General features: G+C 56.3%; 1 protein-coding gene across 1 annotated transcript; it reads left to right on the top strand.

The window, feature by feature from the left end:
- Window positions 1–15,479: 15,479 nt before the first annotated feature.
- On the top strand, window positions 15,480–15,963 carry RPRM (reprimo, TP53 dependent G2 arrest mediator homolog). Its single transcript, XM_088529163.1, has one exon. It carries the CDS (start codon window positions 15,549–15,551, stop codon window positions 15,846–15,848), a length of 300 nt encoding a protein of 99 aa, XP_088385289.1. The 5' UTR covers window positions 15,480–15,548; the 3' UTR covers window positions 15,849–15,963.
- Window positions 15,964–18,868: the final 2,905 nt, after the last annotated feature.

Here is an 18,868-nt window from a genome sequence, read left to right on the forward strand (position 1 = left end):
GGTTTTCCACCCTCTTCCACCAGCGTAAAAACGTTGCAACAGCCCAGAGCCCCCCTGGGGAACTCACACGCAGAAGAACACAGAGATGGTAAGAAACGAGTTTCTTAGAATATTGTTTCACTGAAGAAATCACTTCCAGCGCTCGTGAAACCAGTCTCGAAGGACCCAGATTTATGCCCTATTACACACTGTTCAGTTTAATGCCCTCCAAGACTACTTTCTACAAACAGAAAAATCCAAAGACGCTTGTAGCAAGGGGCCTTGCTGAAAAATAACCAGAAGTGAAAGCAGCAGTGCACACATAAAAACAGAAAATCCACTGCGTAGCCCTTCCTACCGCCCCATCTGCCTCAGTACCCTGCACAGCTTTGCTGATACCTGGTGACGAGCAATTGCCAACATCACTGCTAATCAGCACTGCTACTAACCGAGGGTGCAGCAGGAGAGGGGATTAAAACCAGACTACTGGAAGAGCATTACCAGATTTAATAGCTCCCCTCTTGCCAGAAGCTCGGGGCCACGGAGCAGCTGGAATAACCCTCGTCTCCTGCCCTGCGCCGCCTAATTCCGAGCATGTCGGATTCCCTGGCTCGTCATTTCTCTCGCTGTTTCCAGTCATCCAGAAGCACCCAAACAAGCGCGGAGCCAATTCTCATCTTCCAACAAAGCAGAAATAACGACAGCTCTAGCAATTGTTCTCCCCTTACTGTTTCACACCGAGAAAAGTATTTTATAAAGGGAATTAATAAAGTTTATTATCTCAGAAGAAGGTTATAACTGACTCTCAAGGAAACAGCACCGTAACTTAACTACCTATGATCCTACCAACCAAGAAAGCACTCAGCTCGAAGACAGCTGTGTCAAACCCCATTTACACTTTCTTGTTGTCGTTGTTTTCATTTACGTAATATGCAAAAGGCCAGGAAAAAAGAGAAAAAACAAATCAGAGCGGTGCCTTTCCCAGCCACTGCCGCACAGCCCGCTCTGCTGTGAAGGGAGGTGGAGGAAAACGGGGAGAGGAGGGAAAGGAAAGGAGCAGGATGAGGGGCTGCGCAGCCCGCACCGGGAATGCGGACCCCGGGGTTCGGCTCCTTCCCGCGGTAACGCGCTCGCCCTGCGGCTCCCCGGCCACGTCCCCCGCTCCCTCTCCGGCCCCATCTCCGGCCGCCGCGGGGCGGACCCGGCCGCCGAGGCACCCCCGCCCGGCCCCGCAGGGCTCCCGGGCACCTCGAGCCGCCTCCGGGCGGGCCGGAGCGGGGAGCCCTCCCGCGGCCCGCGCCGCTCACCTGCGCGGGGAGCCGCTCCGCAGCAGCGCCGCGCGCCGCCTCCTCATGGCGCGGCCGAGCGGCGCCCGGGGCCGCTCCGCGCTCCGCGCCGCTGCGCGCACGTCCGCAGCCGCCGCCTCCCTCCGCGCGCGCCGCCCAACGGCCGCGGCGGCTCCCGCGATACTTGCGCCTGCGAAAGGAGGAAGGAATAAATAAATAAATAAATAAATAAGAAAGATGCGTTAAGGAGGGGCAGGAGGCAGAAACGGCGCGAGGCGCCGCGGCAGGAGGGCGCTGAGGGGAGGCGGGTAGGAGGTGATACTTGCGCCTGCGAAAGGAGAAATAAGTAAATAAATAAATAAGATGCGTTAAGAAGGGACAGGAGGCAGAAACGGCGCGAGGTGCCGCGGCTGGAGGACGCTGAGGGGGCGGCGGAAGGCGGGAAGGAGGTGATACTTGCGCCTGCGACACGATAAATAAATAAATAAGATGCGTTAAGGAGGGGCAGGAGGCAAATAAATAAATAAATAAATAAGAAAGAAAGACGTGTTAAGGAGGGGCAGGAGGCAGAAACGGCGCGAAGCGCCGCGGGAGGAGGGAGGCGGAAGGCGGGAAGGAGGCGCTGAGGCGATGGCCGCGCTGAGGCGAGGCGAGGGTCGCCCCCGCCGCCCTCCTCCTCCGCAGAATCCCCGTTAAGACACATACATATATATACATACATATATTTACAAATACATATATAGAGAGATTGTACAAGGAGATGCCCTTGAATTTCACTGTCCTCCCATAAGAAAAGGTGATGGAGTCGCACAGATTTTGAAGGAAGCTCCTGCTGCCCCATCTGAGGAGACCCTGTGTTGTAGTGGTGGGGCTACTTCGGATAACCAAAGCCATCCAAAATAAAAGAGGAATTTTTTGAAATTGTCACTCAATCTTAGGCAACCTGCCTCGTGTACTGAAAGTGGCAACACATTTTCAGCACTAGCTGGATTTTTTTTTACATTTGCAAGAAAATTGCACTCATTAGAAAAACAAAACCCACACATCTTGTGTAATAGCCATGCGAAGATTTCTTAGATATTAACGTTTTTCTCACTGGATAGTGGATAAAAGGTCCGGGAAACTTCATATGTGATGTAGGTGGCTGGTGTCAGGGGGCTCCTCTCCCCAACCATAAGTGACCAGACTGGGCAACATAGCAGCAAAGTGGGAAAAAAGGGGCCTTTCATACTCAGTGTAATAGCATCTTTCTGACCCTCAAAGCAGGCAGCTCCGAGGATGAGAAACCTCCTAACAGTTCATGTCGCTGTTACAAAATAATGAAGTAATAAACACGATTTCAGAATGTTCCAAAATAGCATTTAAATAAACCATTGGATGGCCTGTGTTGATCTTCTTAAGAAATACTGATATACGACCACTCAGAAATAACATCTCTACATGGGTAAAAAAGAATCTATTCAGTGTATATTATACATACCATTTAATGTAATAACCAATACCAAATATAGACTTAATATAAACCAAGTGGAGAACTTAAGTCTAGAGGCTCGAGACGGAGATTTGGAGTCCAAAGATACGTGCTTGTCTGATGATGAGCAAGCCACTTAATTTCTCTGCATTGCAGTTTTCTTATCTCTAACCTCACTTGGGTGTTGTAAGGATTAATTGCTTTCTGTAAAGCACATTAAGATGCAGGAATGGATGTTGCATGTATCAGTGCAAGGTATTCTTTCTCTGTTCATTTTTATTATTAAGATTAGGATGTATGTTCTAAGTAGGAGAAAATGAGTTATCATCAGAGGCAAAAATAAGAATCCACACAGTTTGACATCTTATTTTGTACACTTAACTAGTTAAAACAGCAGGCATATTTTTTTAAAAAAATCATTTTTCCTCTTGTTGTTCAGAACTAAATTTCACCATAACAATGTTTAGTTTATTTGTAAATACCAAAACTTCCCTTCTCCCTCCTTTTGTATTGTCTTTGGCTCAGTTTTTGAAAGCACTAAAGTAGCTATTTTATAAATTTCCATGGTGGGTTGCGTTGTATTCTGATAATCATGAGGAAGATTAATTTATATTTTTTGCGAAAAATACCCTAATACCTTAATACCTAAAAATACCTAATGTATGAGGCTAAGATATAACATAAGGATGTTATATCTTATCTAATGTTAAGAAGACAGAACATAAGAATGGGATATACCTCACTGAATCAAGGACTCGTATACAGTGGTCTGGAGTGGATGCTTGGAAAAGAGCATGAGAAATAGAGCAAATATAAAGTAAGTTTTTCTCAGCCATCAATGCTTCCCGTAATTAGCTGTGTAGAGCAGTGTAGAGTGGCGGTTGCATTCAGACCGTTGCATTTAACATCTATTTATAGATCTTCTGTAACATCTATTGTAATCTATTTAGACTTTTGGCTTCAACAACAGCTTGAGCCGTTGTGTTCCAAGGTTAATTATACATTTTGCATAAAAGAACTCCAACTTCCCTACATTAACTTTATGTTTGCTGCTTCATATTCTCAGCGGGTGCTCTCCCATGCATGTGTCTTGAGAAACAGCGACTGGTCCTTTCCTTTTCCATGGCAGCAGAGGCTTTACAGGCTGCACGCACCCGTCTCCCTCAGTCTTTACAGGCAGAGGAGCACAAGTCACTTAAGTTTCCGCTTATTTATAGGGAGGCCATTCCACATCTTTATTGATCCTCATATATTCCTGTGCCTTTTTTTTTCTCTTCTACTAGTTCTTCTCCTTTTGCCTTCCAGAGCAAATGGGATTACAGAACGTCCCTTTGCTTTCCAGATAGGCAAGTAGCAGCACAGGCAGAGTAGCTGTCAGTCGCCTCACTGTACAACTAGCCTAAGTTTGTGCTGCCACGCTTTGACACACTGGAGCTGGAGGGCACTTTAAAACAGTGCTTTTTGGGGGCCAAGTACTTCGAAATAGTGTTGCATAATATAAGACAAATAGATATACCTATAGTTATCCCCAAACTGTCTCTAGCGCTACTCGAATAGCTGCCACGACCTTCTAACCAATCTGTCATGCCAGAAGGTGACCTTTTTTGGAGGAGGAATGAGCCTGGAGGTTGCTTTTACATATTGGTATTTTCTAGAAGTGATCCAGCGACTTGTGTATGTTCTTACGCAGACAGGAAGACAAAGCAGAAGAAATCAATTCATATTCACCTGAATTTTACATCAGTAATTATGCAAAATACAGAACTCTTTCCTACCACATAATAGAAATAAAATAGTCTGATAGATAACAGACTGACAGTTATTGCATGTATACTGCATTTCAGTGTAATTCATTTATTATTTTTAGGTAATAGCATTATTTTTAGGTAATACTATTCTACTTACTCAATTTTATTGCTTTTGCTGTAATACCTTTCCAAATACAGAACCAGCAGTAAACCAAGAGTAGCCATTCGTCAAGCCATGAAGTATCATCCATAATGTTAAAGCAATCACAGCTAATGCATCCGTTCATCCTGCACCCTCTCCAGCAAGGGCTTCCTTTACAGCTCCACAACTTGGCTTTGCCTTTTGAAAAGAGAGGATAACCTTTGAGATATCCTATCTTTTGATAAAGATAGGATAGCCTTTGAGATAAATTTCCCTGCCCTATACAGGAAGGTTGAAATTCCCTTGCATCTAAATCCTTTATGTTCTGTGTTGCCTCTATGTGTTGAACACAAATCTTAGACCTTTTTTATAAAGCAGGCACATTTATGACACATAGTCTGCTTGTCTGATAGAGGAGCTGCATGTGGTGATACATTACCTATATCTGGCAGCAGTTCAGCCTCTTCACACTCCAGTTTCTTCAGGAATCTTAAACAAATGCCAGCTGGTCTTTGTGATATAATACCCTGAGAATTTTCCTTCCTCCCTGCTTTTTTTAGTAACTACCTGTGTTTCGCTTTCTTTACTTCTGAAGGGTAAACTCCAGGCTGCTTCTTGCCAGCCCTCTTGGAATCAGTTTACCTCTGCCGCCGTTCTCTTGATTAAGAAATAAAAGATATTTCATGAGTATTGAAAGCAACATAAGGGCATTAGCATTAATACTGCTTCGCATTTTGTTTCTTATTTAGGCAAATCAGGCTGTTTCAAATTTTAAAAAAAAATGAGTAAGATCAATAAGGCTGCAAGATGATAAATTAATATCCCCAAATCGTTCACTATTTGAGGGTGAGGATGATGACAGACACGAAGGCGCTTCCAGACCCAAAGCACCCACGATGCAAGAAAACAGCTGGGAAATCCTTTTCAGGACTCAGTTTTTCAGAACATTGTTACCCACATGCACCCCTGTGTGGCATTACCAGAGAATTAATTTGTCATCAACCTATTTTTTCATGTTTGATAAAACTTCATTTCAGAAATAAAGGATTTATAGCATACTTCTCCTCAATGCACAGTTTCATTTATATAACTGACAGGTTTGGTTGTTAAAAGCAGTACATGAGGGTTTTTTCCAATAAAGGGCTCACATCTTGCTGACATTTATTACAAGTTTATTACTTCAATACCCTTCTCAGTGAAGCTGTTTCATTCATTGTGGGAGTGTCTGTAGTACAAATTTTTCATTACCTGTGACTTACCATTAATTTTAGGACAGAAGTGATTTCATTGTGACTAGCTGTTAAAAACAGGAAGGACATAAAAATACATGAACTCAATTAAGCTAAGAAAACTCATTTGGGATGGGAGGGGAAGGATAACTCAGGATTTCTTCTAGGTGACATGCCCACCTATTCAGAGCAGGGAAAAGGGTGATTTAGGCCTTATTTTGATTATTCTAAAATGCAAGTCACTGCCTAGATGATTCAGTGAAGCGCTTATGGACACAGAACTTTTTTTCTTCCTTCTGCAGCACCGTCCTGGGGATTCCTTCAGGGCAAGGGCACCCCCAGCTGCACGGCATCGCCGCCCTCAGCTGCGGGGTAGATAAACCAGGTTGTGAAGGACGTTGTGTGCAGGTGCTAAAGGGAGCTGCTGCAACACGGGTCGGCTCTTCCCCTGCTTTCCAGGAGCATTTCGGCAGCATTTGCACCCCTCGTGCTGCCTGGGGTCCCGCCTGGGGCTGCAGCTTCCTCCTGCCCCATCGAGGTCAGCACTGAGTTGAGCAAGCGGCGCGCTTCAAGCTTCAGCCCTCATCCGCACTCGTGTACTTAGTCATATTGTAAAATATAAAAGATGCACAGCTCAGATTGTGACAAAGCATAAGAGGAAAACAAAACAGCCTGAAAGTCACTGAAGGCCCCCCCAAAAAAGATGCAACCAAAATCTGCTGACATTTGTGGTGGGAAGTTCACCGCGTTGAGAAAGACGCCCGGGAGCAGCTGCGTGGAAGGAGGCCACCTCGTGCCGGTTGCTCTCCAGGCCGCAGGACGGTCCCAGCACGTTCAGTTACTAACAGAGCTGCAGCCTCCAGGAGCCGCTCGCTGGATCCTGAATTCTGACCACGGAGCAGGGCAAAGGGCTCGAAACCGGCTCCGCTGGGGACGCAGCAGCGCCCCGAGGCCGCGTGGCCGGGCGGGTTGGGTTGTTCTTCCCTCACGGAGGGCCAGGCCCGCTCCTGTGCCCAGGAACACGTCACACTCCAGAGGACAACCCTTGCTTTTGATTCCCAGAGGGCTTGAGGCGGTCAGAGACTTCACAAGGATCTACCACTTGCTCAACCCCACTCACGATTTTGATGATATATCTTCTCGAATCACTTCTCTAGCTTGCTTACAATGACACATACACTGAAATAGAGACATCATTTTAGTAAAATTGAATTTTCTTTGACCCTTTTACTTGTCTTCCAGTCAATACACTTTATCTTTCCATTGCAAATGACTTCCTCCTTTAAAACTAAACTTCTGTTACTGGTATAATCGAATCAGTGTTTTTCTCCTAAATCTGCCCTTCTGTCTGCATGACTGGCAAATGCACTTCAAGATCCTATGTGGAAGCAGTGCTTTATGACTAGTGCAAGTCATAGAGCCTTTTTATTAGAAATAAAAAGCGTCTTGAATTCACACCATAAGACAGCCCTTGGGAGCCCCGCACACGTTCTCGTGGAAACCTCACAGGCGCCGATCAAAGAGATCGCTGTCTTTTTGGTCTCAACTCAGAGGAAAATAATGTTTTACAAACTCAATTGCAGTTCTTGAAATTACAATAAAGCAGCTAGAAATGGCCGTTTTGATTGGAGTACATCAAATGATAACAGGGGTTTGATCTAGCTCTGTGCAGGTCGTGTTCGAAACGACTCGGAAAACACAGGAGAAAAGTTGTTGTAGGGGAAGGGGAGGTGGGCAGAGCTGGTCGCGTCCCAGCTGCTCCCCGGCAGTGACAGAGGGAGGCTGCACATTCCGACACGGAAACTTGGCCGTTGCCATCCGCCTTGGGGATGGCGAGAGGTGAATGTCGCCTGCGTCTGGCTTGGGGACTGCCTGGGACCTGCCGGCGTTCCCGCTCCCGATCCCCAGGACTGCCTGGGACCTGCCGGCGTTCCCGCTCCCGATCCCCGGGACTGCCTGGGATCTGCCGGCGTTCCCGCTCCCAATTCCCGGGACTGCCTGGGACCTGCCGGCGTTCCCGCTCCCGATCCCCAGGACTGCCTGGGACCTGCCGGTGTTCCCGCTCCCGATTCCTGGGGCTGCCTGGGACCTGCCGGCGTTCCCACTCCCAATTCCTGGGACTGCCTGGGACCTGCCGGCGTTCCCACTCCCGATCCCCAGGGCTGCCTGGGACCTGCCGGCGTTCCCGCTCCCGATTCCCGGGACTGCCTGGGACCTGCCGGCGTTCCCGCTCCCGATCCCCAGGACTGCCTGGGACCTGCCGGCGTTCCCGCTCCCGATCCCCAGGGCTGCCTGGGACCTGCCGGCGTTCCCGCTCCTGATCCCCAGGACTGCCTGGGACCTGCCGGCGTTCCCGCTCCCAATTCCCGGGACTGCCTGGGACCTGCCGGCGTTCCCGCTCCCACCGCGTGCCGTGGGCGGCAGAGCAGGGCCAGGGGCTCCGGCTGCAGCCGAATTCCCAGGCTGATCTTCCCAGCGCGACCAGAGAAACCTATGGCAATATTTTAGCCAGAATTACCCACCTGAAGTAGCCGTTAGATGTTTGCAGCATTAATTCAGGCTTAATGGCTTTTTGCCTGGGGAAATCTTTCATTTTAATAATGCGTAGATTACATCCAAGTGTGACCTCATTCGTATTTGGAAAACACATATTTTAGATGCAGTGTTTTCTAGGAGTTAGTTTTGCTTCCGTCAGTAACTACTATCACAATTTTAAATGAGATATCACATTTCCATGTATATATAATAACGTCCAACAATCTTTTGGGCTCAAAAATAAATTGCCAATGTTCTTACTTACAAATGAACAGTCATTATGCAGCGTGGTGTGAGGTCGGTAGCTCGTAGCACATTTGCATTAACTCCCTTTAAATGAAGAGGGTTTTGGCCTCAGAACCTGCAACAATAACAGAAATACTACTTGTAAAGAAATGAAATGTTCTCTACCAGGAGGAACTGGATCTCCTTTTCCAAGTACCCATTCCAAATGCTTTCTCAGGCATTACGAAGTGTCATTTATAGCGCTCGCAGAATTTCCGCTGTAGAAATGCAGTCATTTCGTTTAATTTTGCTCGGCATTATAGGAAGCAATGCGGATGGGTGCGTTTCCAGGGGAGCTTTGCTGCATTGGGGGATGCAGAGGGAGCGCGCGCGGTGCCGCCGCGACGCCGGGGCTGCCGCCCGGCGCCACCATCCCCAGCTCCGTGCGGATTCCTGGCACCACCTGGGAGATCCCCGGGCGCTGGGGCTTTGTGGCCACCTGGGAACACCCGGGCGGCACCGGCGTCTCTGCCGAAACGCAGAGCGGGTTTGTGAGCGGGATCGCTCAGACGGGAGCCGCGCGAGCTCCCTTTGCAGCCGCGGGTGCTGTGGCCTAAGTGAGCTCCAGTCAGCACCAGAAAAGGATGAAAAGGAAGTTTTCCACTGCTGGTTTCCTTCTCTGAGAAGCTCAGCTAGTCCAACTTCTTTCTATACCAGTTGCTCCTCCTTCTCCAGATGAATCTTCCTATTTTTGCCGGCCTTGCAGAATCCCAAGGTTTTCTTCTTCCATGTGGTATCAGCCCCGTCAATATTCTTCCTGCTGCCGCCCTGGGCTCCAGCAGGGCCGCTCAGCCTGGCCCGCGGAGCCGTTCGCCTTGGCGAGGAAGAGGCTGCCCGGCACATGCAGCTCCAAGCATCGTTTCCTCCCACCAAGCTCCACTCGTTTTTAATGCTTATTGGCAATTTGTCTTGTTGCAGGGAGGCAGTATAGACATTCATCCCTGCAGAAACAAAATAACCCGATCCCATCTCATTACCCTGTCTTACCAAAATAAGGCTGCTGGTAGCAGCACTGCCCTCAGATGTCTCCAAATATGTGAGAACACATTTTAATAATGTATTTCCTATAGTTTTTGCAATCCTTTTTGTCACATGCAACCTATTTTTCTTTCTTTTTTTCTCCCAGAAGTTCACTCATTCAGGGGAAGGCTGCATGTTTGGACAAAAAGTCATGAAAACGGCTTCAGCAAATGAGTATCACTCCTTAATTGATTTTAGTCATTAACATTTCACACCATGTTCTTACTCTTTTTTTTAACATTCTTTAAAGACTATCTAAAGACTATTAAAGACTCTCCTTTTTTGTATATTCTTCCTCTCTGCTTTGGAAAGGGAAACACTATTAGCATGGTTTTGGTACCTCTGATTTCTGCATTACATATCTCATTTCTGTATTTCATATCTCTGATAAATAGTTACCACTTGAAAACAAGCACTTGATCTTAAAGAGAATTACTCCAGTCCTCTGTGATTGTCATTTTTGGTGTTTTCTTTCACTAACCAACTTTTAAGGGTCTCGTTTTAGCTCCCACACTGAAGCTCATCATAGGTTAAAATATAACTCCGTGGTTGTACCGAGCATCCAGGTTCTTCTCTTTGGCTTCATTTTCTTTGGTTTTGCATTTATATATACTTATTTTGCCAAAGGCACCTACATTTTATACATTTATATATAAATATACATTTTATATATTTATATATAAATATATAAATAAATATATATAAGTATAAATATACGTATGATATTTGATATGAATTTATATAAATGTGCCGGAGCAGCGTCACGGTTGCAGCGCGCTGTGGTTGCGCCGGCTCCATCCGCGCCGCGGTCCTGTTGGCCAAGCCAGCCTCCCCCTTCCTCCTTTCCAAACGCAGGCAGCAAGTTTCCACTCAGCCTGAAACATGAATGAGACGCAGGGGAGGAAGAGGAGGGTGGATGGATGCAGGCCGGAGCAGGGAAAGGACGGTGGGAGCGGAGGTTTTCCCGGCGGCGCAGGAAGCGGAGGAACGCACCCGGAGCCCTGCGGAGCTGCTCGGCCCCGTCCAGCCGTCCTCCCAGGCGGGCGCCCGGTGCCGGCGTTGGGAACGCGCGAGGCCGCTCCGCTCCGCAGCATCCCCGCGCGGGGACGGCGTTCCGGGGAGCGTGACCTGCGTGCAGGGCGCGCTGGAAGCGCCGGGGCTCTCCGGCTGCGGGCGCGAAGCACCCCCAGGAGGTGCCATGGAGACTTGCTTTTCCAGCAGGCAGGAGCACCGGGAAGGCCCTCGTCAACAGAAACGCAGCTTCGGAAGGCAGCGCTTCACGGGAAAGCAGCAGGCTGTGCCGGATTGAGACACAGAATGAGCAGAATGAGCCTGTGCAGGATGTCAAAACCGCGTGGCAGCTTCGTGACAGCTTTGCTGGTTGTTACCCTGTCACAGGCAGGAAGGGAATCCATCATTTCAGATCGCAGGAAGTCAGCTCATCCAAAGCAAAAGTGGTGGCATCTTCAGCTTTCAAACTAAAGCTTTTCTCTCTCCTCTCCTCTCCTCTCCCCTCCCCTCCCCTCCCCTCCCCTCCCCTCTCCTTTCTCTTCTCTTCTCTTCTCTTCTCTTCTCTTCTCTTCTCTTCTCTTCTCTTCTCTTCTCTTCTCTTCTCTTCTCTTCTCTTCTCTTCTCTTCTCTTCTCTTCTCTTCTCTTCTCTTCTCTCCTCTCCTCTCCTCTCCTCTCCTCTCCTCTCCTCTCCTCTCCTCTCCTCTCCTCTCCTCTCCTCTCCTCTCCTCTCCTCTCCTCTCCTCTCCTCTCCTTTCTCTTCTCTTCTCTTCTCTTCTCTTCTCTTCTCTTCTCTTCTCTTCTTTTTTTAATCTAGGTTTTGCAAGACATTTTCTGCAGTGTATTAGTTTTGACTCTTCTTTCAAAGAGAGTAACAAGTTAGATGTTAGATTTATGGGAACCAGTAAAATAATGGTTTTATTAGGAGTAAATCCCATTAAGCTAGGGACAAAAATAGCCCTTGTGAATTCCAAGACTCTTGTCATCAGTAGCAAGTTAGTTTTACCGAGTTCTTTCTCTTTGTTTTTTTAACAGCACATTTTAAAAAAGCCAGAGAGAGGCACTTGAAGTTGCACTTGGTACTGCAATTTATCAACAAAAGCATCCGTGTCATAGAAACGACTTTTCACCCAGCGATCTACCTAGAGCTAAATGTTTGTTGTGCTAATTGGCCTGTGCGCAAGAGGCGTCGCGAAAAGGGCATTATTTCTGAGGCCGGCGTTCCGAGGCGGCTCGCAGAGCCCTGGAGCACCCAGCGAGCCCAGGCCGCCCGCGCTCCTCCTTGGGCACAGAGCAGAGGCGGCTCCCGCCGGCGCTCGCTTCCCGCCGCCGCGTTCCCGGTGCCGCGGCGCCCGCGTCGCCGTCTGCGCGGAGCTCCCGTCGGTGCGCGCGGTTTGGGGCCTGCAGCCCCGTTTGCTGTTGGCTCCTCCCGGGCCGGGGGTTTGAGCTCCGCGCGGCCGAGGCCGGGCAGCTGCCCAGGCTCCCGGCACTGTTTGTCCCGGGGAACCTCCAGAAGAACAAACGCACAATTAATTATAACCATTAGAGGAGCTCTGCGCAAACAGAGCTGAGAGCGCGCCCAAGCCGGGATACAAATAAACCCGTGACAAGGTAATCTGGGAGAACAGAAAGCAAAGATCCATCTCGGGCTGGAATTAGAAGTGGCAGGGAAAGAGCACAGGCCCTGAACGAGCTGAGTACCCTTCCCTGCGCTGCTCCGCGTGGCAGCGCGGCCTGGCCCGCGCGCAGCGCCGCTCCGAGCCTCCCAGCGCCCGGCACCGCCGCCGGGAACGGACACGGAGCCGCCGGGAATGGACACGGAGCCGCTGGGAATGGACACGGAGCCGCCGGGAATGGATGCAGGGCCGCCGGGAACATACACAGAGCTGCAGGGAATGACGGCAGAGCCCCAGGGAATGGAGGCCGAGCCGCAGGGAACGACGGCCCCGCTGCAGGGAGTGACGGCACCAGCACAGGCAGCGATGGCAGAGCCTCAGGGAATGATGGCAGGGATGCAGGGAATGATGGCGGAGCCATGGAGGCCGCCGTGCTCGCACCCTGCCTGGCACAACGGGATAGTGAGAGGCAGACCTGATTTTAAAAATGACATTTAAGGGTATCCTAATAAAAAACATGGTTCGATGTTAGTGAAGACAGCGGCTCCTAGAGCCTGCAAACGCCTGGGCCGCCTGCAGCAGCTCCCTGCCTCGCCTGCGGCATCGCGGCATTCCCGCCTGCCGCCCGCTCTCCCGGCACGTGGCCGCGGCCAGGGAGCTGCGCCACGACCGCCACGAACCGCAGCGCCGCGCGGGGCGAGACGGAGGTGCCTCGCGCTGCCCGCCCCGCGTCCCCACGCGCTGCTGCCCCATGTCCCCACGCGCTGCCTGCACTGTGTCCCCACGTGCTGCTGCCCCATGGCCCCATGCGCTGCCCGCCCCGTGTCCCCACGTGCTGCTGCCCCATGGCCCCACGCGCTACCTGCACTGTTTCCACGTGTCTCCAAGTGCCACCCCTCTGTGTCCCCGCATTGCCCACCTCGTGTCCCCATGCACTGCCCACCCTGTGTCCCCACACGCTGCCAGCCCGTGTACCCGCCACGTGTCCCCGTGCGCTGCCCCCGGTGCCCCTGAGCTGCCCCCCGTGTCCCCGCGCTGCTCCCCGTGTCCCCGCGCGCTGCTCCTCGTGTCCCCACACTGTCCCCCCGTGTCCCCACGCTGTCCCCCCTGTCCCCGCGCTGTCTCCCCTGTCCCCACGCTGCTGCCCGTGTCCCCACGCTGTCCCCCGTGTCCCCGCGCTATCCCCCGTGTCCCCGCGCTGCTCCCCGTGTCCCTGCGCTGTCCCCCGTGTCCCCACGCTGTCCCCCGTGTTCCCGCGTGCTGTTGCCCGTGTCCCCACGCTGTCCCCCGTGTCCCCGCGCTGTCCCCCCTGTCCCCACGCTGTCCCCCGTGTCCCCGCGCTGCTCCCCGTGTTCCCGCGTGCTCTTGCCCGTGTCCCCACGCTGCTCCCCGTGTCCCCACGCTGTCCCCCCTGTCCCCGCGCTGCCGCCCGTGTCCCCGCGCTGCGCCCTGCACACACTAGATGTCACTGCGCGACGCGCGATGGCCCCGCGCAGCAGTCGGCGGCGCGGGGAGAGGCGGCTGCAGCGCCCGGGCCGGCCCCGGTTCGGCCCCGACGGCGCCGGGGGCTCCGCTCCGAGCCCCGCGGGTGCAGCCGGCCCCGGGCCCCGGCGCGGAGCTCCACGGAGCTCCACGGAGCTCCGCGCGCGCGGGCAGTGCGGGACTGGGTGCGGGCGCTGCGCTGCTGCCTGCGCGTGGGCCCGGCCCCTTGCCTTTCCCCGTTTGCATGCAACGACCAAAACGGCGTGGGGTTTTTCTCTCTTGATTAACCTACATGACTTTTTTTCCACATCAAATCTATCTAAATGGGTGCGTTGTTTTATTCTCCATTTTTTGGCTACAGAAGATAGTCCTTAAAGTCTATAGTCCTAGTCCCGGTGTTCTGGGCGGGGGAGCGGCTTGTGCCGCGGAGCAGGAGGAGGAGCGGGGAGCAGGAGCCCCACGAGGCCCCCGCGCCAGCACCGGGCCCGCGCGCCCGGCCTCGGCAACGGCCCCGCGCGGAGCCGTGCGGGGACCTGCGCGGAGCAGCCCCGGCACCGCACGGAGCAGTGCGGGAAGCTGCATGGAGCAGAGTGGGGACCCGCACAGAGCAGCCCCGGCCACGCGCGGAGCCGTGCGGGGACCTGCACAGAGCAGCCCCGGCCACGCGCGGAGCCGTGCGGGGACCCGCGCGGACGCTCCTGTGGCTCCCGGAGCGCCGCACGGGCAGCGCTGGGACGCGGCTCCACCAGCCCCTTCCCTGGGTGACATCCCAGCAGCGCTCCCGCCGCTCACCGGGATTAACGTCACCTTCTCGGTGAGAACAGGACAGTCCGGCCCGGCCCATCTGACAAAGCGGGCCAACCAGCAGGCCAAGCAGGCCGACCAGCTCGCCCGTGGCGCGCCGGGCGGGCAGGCCCTGCCAGCAGGGACAGATGCACAGAGGGACCCTGTGCAGGGGCAATGAAGGGACCCTGCGGGGACACAGATGCACGGAGTGACCCCCTGGAGGGCCAAGGGACGGACCCGCAGGGGACCTGTGCAAGGGCTACACCGGCTGCCCGACCCCACTGCCGCTGCAGCCCGGGAGCCGCGGGAAGGCGGCGGGGGGGACAAGGGCCGAGCTGGGCCGGGCTGCGGGCACCGGCCCCGCCGGGCCGGGCGCTGCGGGGGCTGCCCCCGGCCACAGCCCCGGTCGAACCCCCTCGGCAGCGCCCGGCCCGCACGCAGCCCTGGCCCCGCTCCGGCTCCCGACGCGCCGAGACCCCCCGGGACCCCCTACCCAAACCAGCCCCGAGACCCCGTCCCCAACCCCGTCCCCAAGCCCCTCCAAAGCCGCCTCGCGGACCCGCTGCCCCCCGGCGCTGCCCAAAGCCCCCCCAGGCCCCCCGCAGCCCCCGCCCCGCAGCCCGCCCGCAATCGGGGGCTGCCCCGCTCCGCTCCCAGGCGCGGGGGCTGCGCGGGGCGGCGCGGGGGCTGCGCGGGGCGGCGCGGGGGCTGCGCGGGGGCGGAGCTGCCCCACCCGGGGCGGAGCCGGCGTCGGGGCGGGCGGCGCGGCCGGCGGAGCCGCCCGGGCGCGGAGCGGAGCGGCGCGGGGCAGCGCGGAGCGGAGCAGGAGGCTCGGCTCGTCTCGGCTCCGCCCGGCCCGGCTCGGCTCGGCTCCGCCCGGCCCGGCCCGGCTCGGCTCGGCGCGGCCCGGCCCGGCCGCATGCGGCGGCGCGGCGCCCCGGCGGCGGCGGCGGCGGCGGGATGAACGGCTCGTGGGCGGCGGGCACGGCGGCGCCGCCGGGGCCCGAGCTGGAGCGGGCGCTGCGCTGCTGCACGGCCGCCTCCGTGGTCACGGACGGCGCGGCGGCCGACGAGCGCAGCCTCTACATCATGCGCGTCGTGCAGATCGCCGTCATGTGCGTGCTCGCCCTCACCGTGGTCTTCGGCATCTTCTTCCTCGGCTGCAACCTGCTCATCAAGTCCGAGGGCATGATCAACTTTCTGGTCAAGGACCGGCGCCCGTCCAAGGAGGTGGAGGCCGTCGTGGTGGGGCCCTACTGACCGCCGCGGCCCCGCGCGCCCCGACGGCAGCGGCCGGGCCGGGCCGAGCCGACCCGAGCCGAGCCGGGCCGGGCCGCGCGGCGCCGCTCGCTTCAATAAACGTCTCGCACTTGTAGCGCCGGCTCCTGCGCTGCTTCTGCCCGCGGCGGCCGCGACGGGCGCGGGCGGGACGGGATGGGGGACAGCGGGACGGGTCCCGGGGACAGCGGGGGACGCCGGGTCCTGGGGAGAGCCGGGGCGGCAACGGGGGTGACGGGGATGGACGGGTCCCGCGGACAGCAGGTCTGGGGAGAGCCGGGTCCTGGGGATGAGATGGAATTTAGATTGTCGGGTCCTCGGGACAAGGGCGGGACGCCGATTACCGGGTAGAGCCGGGATGAGGGTGGACGGGTTCTGGGGACAATGGGAGGCGCTGGGTCCCAGGGACAGCCGGAACAGGGACAGGGATCGACAGGTCCCGGGGACAGCCAGGACGGGGACTGTCGGGTCCTTCGGACAAGGGGGGACAGCGGGTACTGGCTAGAGCCGGGATGGGGATCAATGGGTTCTGGGGACACTGGGGGACACCGGGTCCTGGGGGCAGCTGGGTCCTGGGGACAGCTGGGACTGGGGACAGGCAGGTCCCAGGAAAGAGCAGGATTGGTCACAGCCAAGTCCTGGGAGACAGCTGGGATGGGGGACAAAGGAGGACAGGAGACAGCCAGGACAGGGATTGTCGCATCGATCACTGCACCCTGGAGCCGGCTCCAGGGGACAGCTGGGTTGGGAACAGCTGGGTCCTGGGAGACAGCTGGGACAGGGAGAGCCAGGACGGGCACTGCCGATCCCAGGGAGCAGCTGGGCTGGGGATTGCTGGGTCCCGAGTCACAGTCGGGCTGGGGACAGGCGGGTCCTGGGACACTGCGGGGATGGGGAGCGCGGGGCCGGGAGCAGCCCAGGCGCGGGGCCACGCAGGGCATCGACACATCCCGTGTCACATCCCCCGGCCGTCCCGCAGCCCGGGGCAGCCCCATGCCCAGCCCTGCGGCTCCCCCCTGCGAAGCCTGATCCAAGGCTGGTGTCACCCCACGCGAGAGCCTCCCGAGCAAGGAATGTGCGCAGTGGTGCCGTGGGGACGCTCCCCGTGCATCCCTGCATCCCGGCGAGCAGGGCATCGCACAGCGGCCCCAGCACAACGGCCCGTCGCTCCCCTCGCCATGGGGACGGGCGGGTTTGGACACAGCAGCAGAGGGGACAAAAGGGAGCGTGGTGGCGGCGGGAGCCCCGAGGCCGCGTCCGAGGGAAGCCCAAGAGCGGCGCCGAGCTCCCAGGAGGGACCCGCTGCTGCCCGGCCTCCTGCTGCGCTGGGGTTGCCCAGGGCGGCTCCGCGGCCGCGCGGCTGCTCCTGGAGCCCCAGGCGCTCGGAGGGCTCCGCTCTGCCCGGCTGCCCGAGCCACGAGCGGTGCCGCTGCAGCCTCTGCCCAGCGCGTGCTCGAAGGGCGCGGGTGCTTTTTATGGGACACGCGTATCCGCACCGCCGGGAGAGGCGGCCGCAGCGCGCTGGGCCTGGAGGCGGCCGGCGCAGAGCAGCCCCACGTGCAACCCGCTCCGCGCGGGCCGTATCCATCAATACGGCCACCGGCGGCAGGGACCCGCTCCGCAGCTGTGGGCGGTATTTTTAGTGCATGGAAAAAAAGTGTCACGAGCACATGATGCAAACCATACACAGAGCGGAGCGCCGCGCGCCCGGCAGGTTGGGCGCTCTCCTTCCCGCCTCGCTCCTCCTCGGAAGCGGCCCCGGCAGGACCCGCTGGCACCAGCCCCTCCTCGGGCACCGCCACCGCCTCCGTGCATCAGCCTCGTGCCCTTCGCGCAGCTTCCTCCTCTTCTTCGTGCTTCTCTCCTATCAGCTGCTTTATTTCCCTGCCGGTCCCATAAGTTGCAGGCAGAGTAAAGCCCCCAAATGCCCCTCGAGCACCAGAACGGCTCCGACACACGAGCAGGGGCAGAGGAGCAGCAACGAGCACCAAAGCGCGGAGAAGCTGCGGAGGGAGCAGCCGGCGGCGCGCGGCCGGCGCGAGCAGGTATCCGCAGCGCTCGCGGCATCGCCGCTGCAGCGGGAACGCTGCATCCCGACAGCCCGCGCGCTCACGGACCGCACGGCATCCCGTGTCGGGTCATCGGCACCCGTCTCTAACGAGGCCGTGTCTAGGAAAACACCCCATGTGGAGGAGCTTGGCTTGTTCCCAATCCGTGGAGGTTCGGCACAACCGTTCCGACGGCCGGTTTCCCTCCCTGTTCTGAAATTACAGGTTGTTTTTGTCTGAACGTGTCTCCTGCCACTCAGGGAGCTTTTCTTGTTCATGTTTGCACTGGAAAATGCCCCTGCCCCCGTTTTGGACGTCCTTCCATGGAGCCCTTCGCTCGGAGCCTTGCTTGTTGTCCCGCTCGGCCCGGAGGCCGCTGCGATGGTTAACGGTGCTCACAGCACTCACCTGAACCCAGGCCAACCACTCGGTGCCTTTTGCATTATTACTGTTAATTTGGGCTATTAGGACTGCACACGGTGTTCCAGCAGCAGCCAGCCCAAAGCAAAGGCAGAGGCGACACAAGCTCTGCACCACATAAATCTATCCTCACCTGCTTAAAAAAAAAAATCCCACAAAATCCCATGGAAGCCACTTGTTCTTGAGGTCCCAATGTCACACAGCTGACGGAACGGCAGCGACGCGGGAGAGCTCTCAAGAGGTGCCCCGAACGCAGCCTGCCCGCTCCACCCTCCCGGGAACGCTCCGTGCCGGAGGGCACGGAATGTCGCTGCGTGCCGGGAGGGCCCCGCTCGGCCTCCCGCTCACGGCGGCGCCGTCCTTGGCTTTGTCCCGCGCCCAGAGTGGCACCAAGAGCCGCCAGCTCCTGTCTCCGGAGCAAACCCGTTGGCGGCTCCGCGGCGGCGCTCGCGTTGCGGGACCAGGCAGCAGCACTGACCCCGCTCCCTCGCCTGCTGCTCCTAGGAAAACCCTCCTGCGAGCGGAGCAGAGGGA

This window comes from Tinamus guttatus, unplaced genomic scaffold (assembly GCF_059628265.1).
Source record: "Tinamus guttatus ecotype Peru unplaced genomic scaffold, ASM5962826v1 Tinamus_guttatus_pri_ptg000325l, whole genome shotgun sequence".
Classification (NCBI taxonomy): Eukaryota; Metazoa; Chordata; class Aves; order Tinamiformes; family Tinamidae; genus Tinamus; species Tinamus guttatus.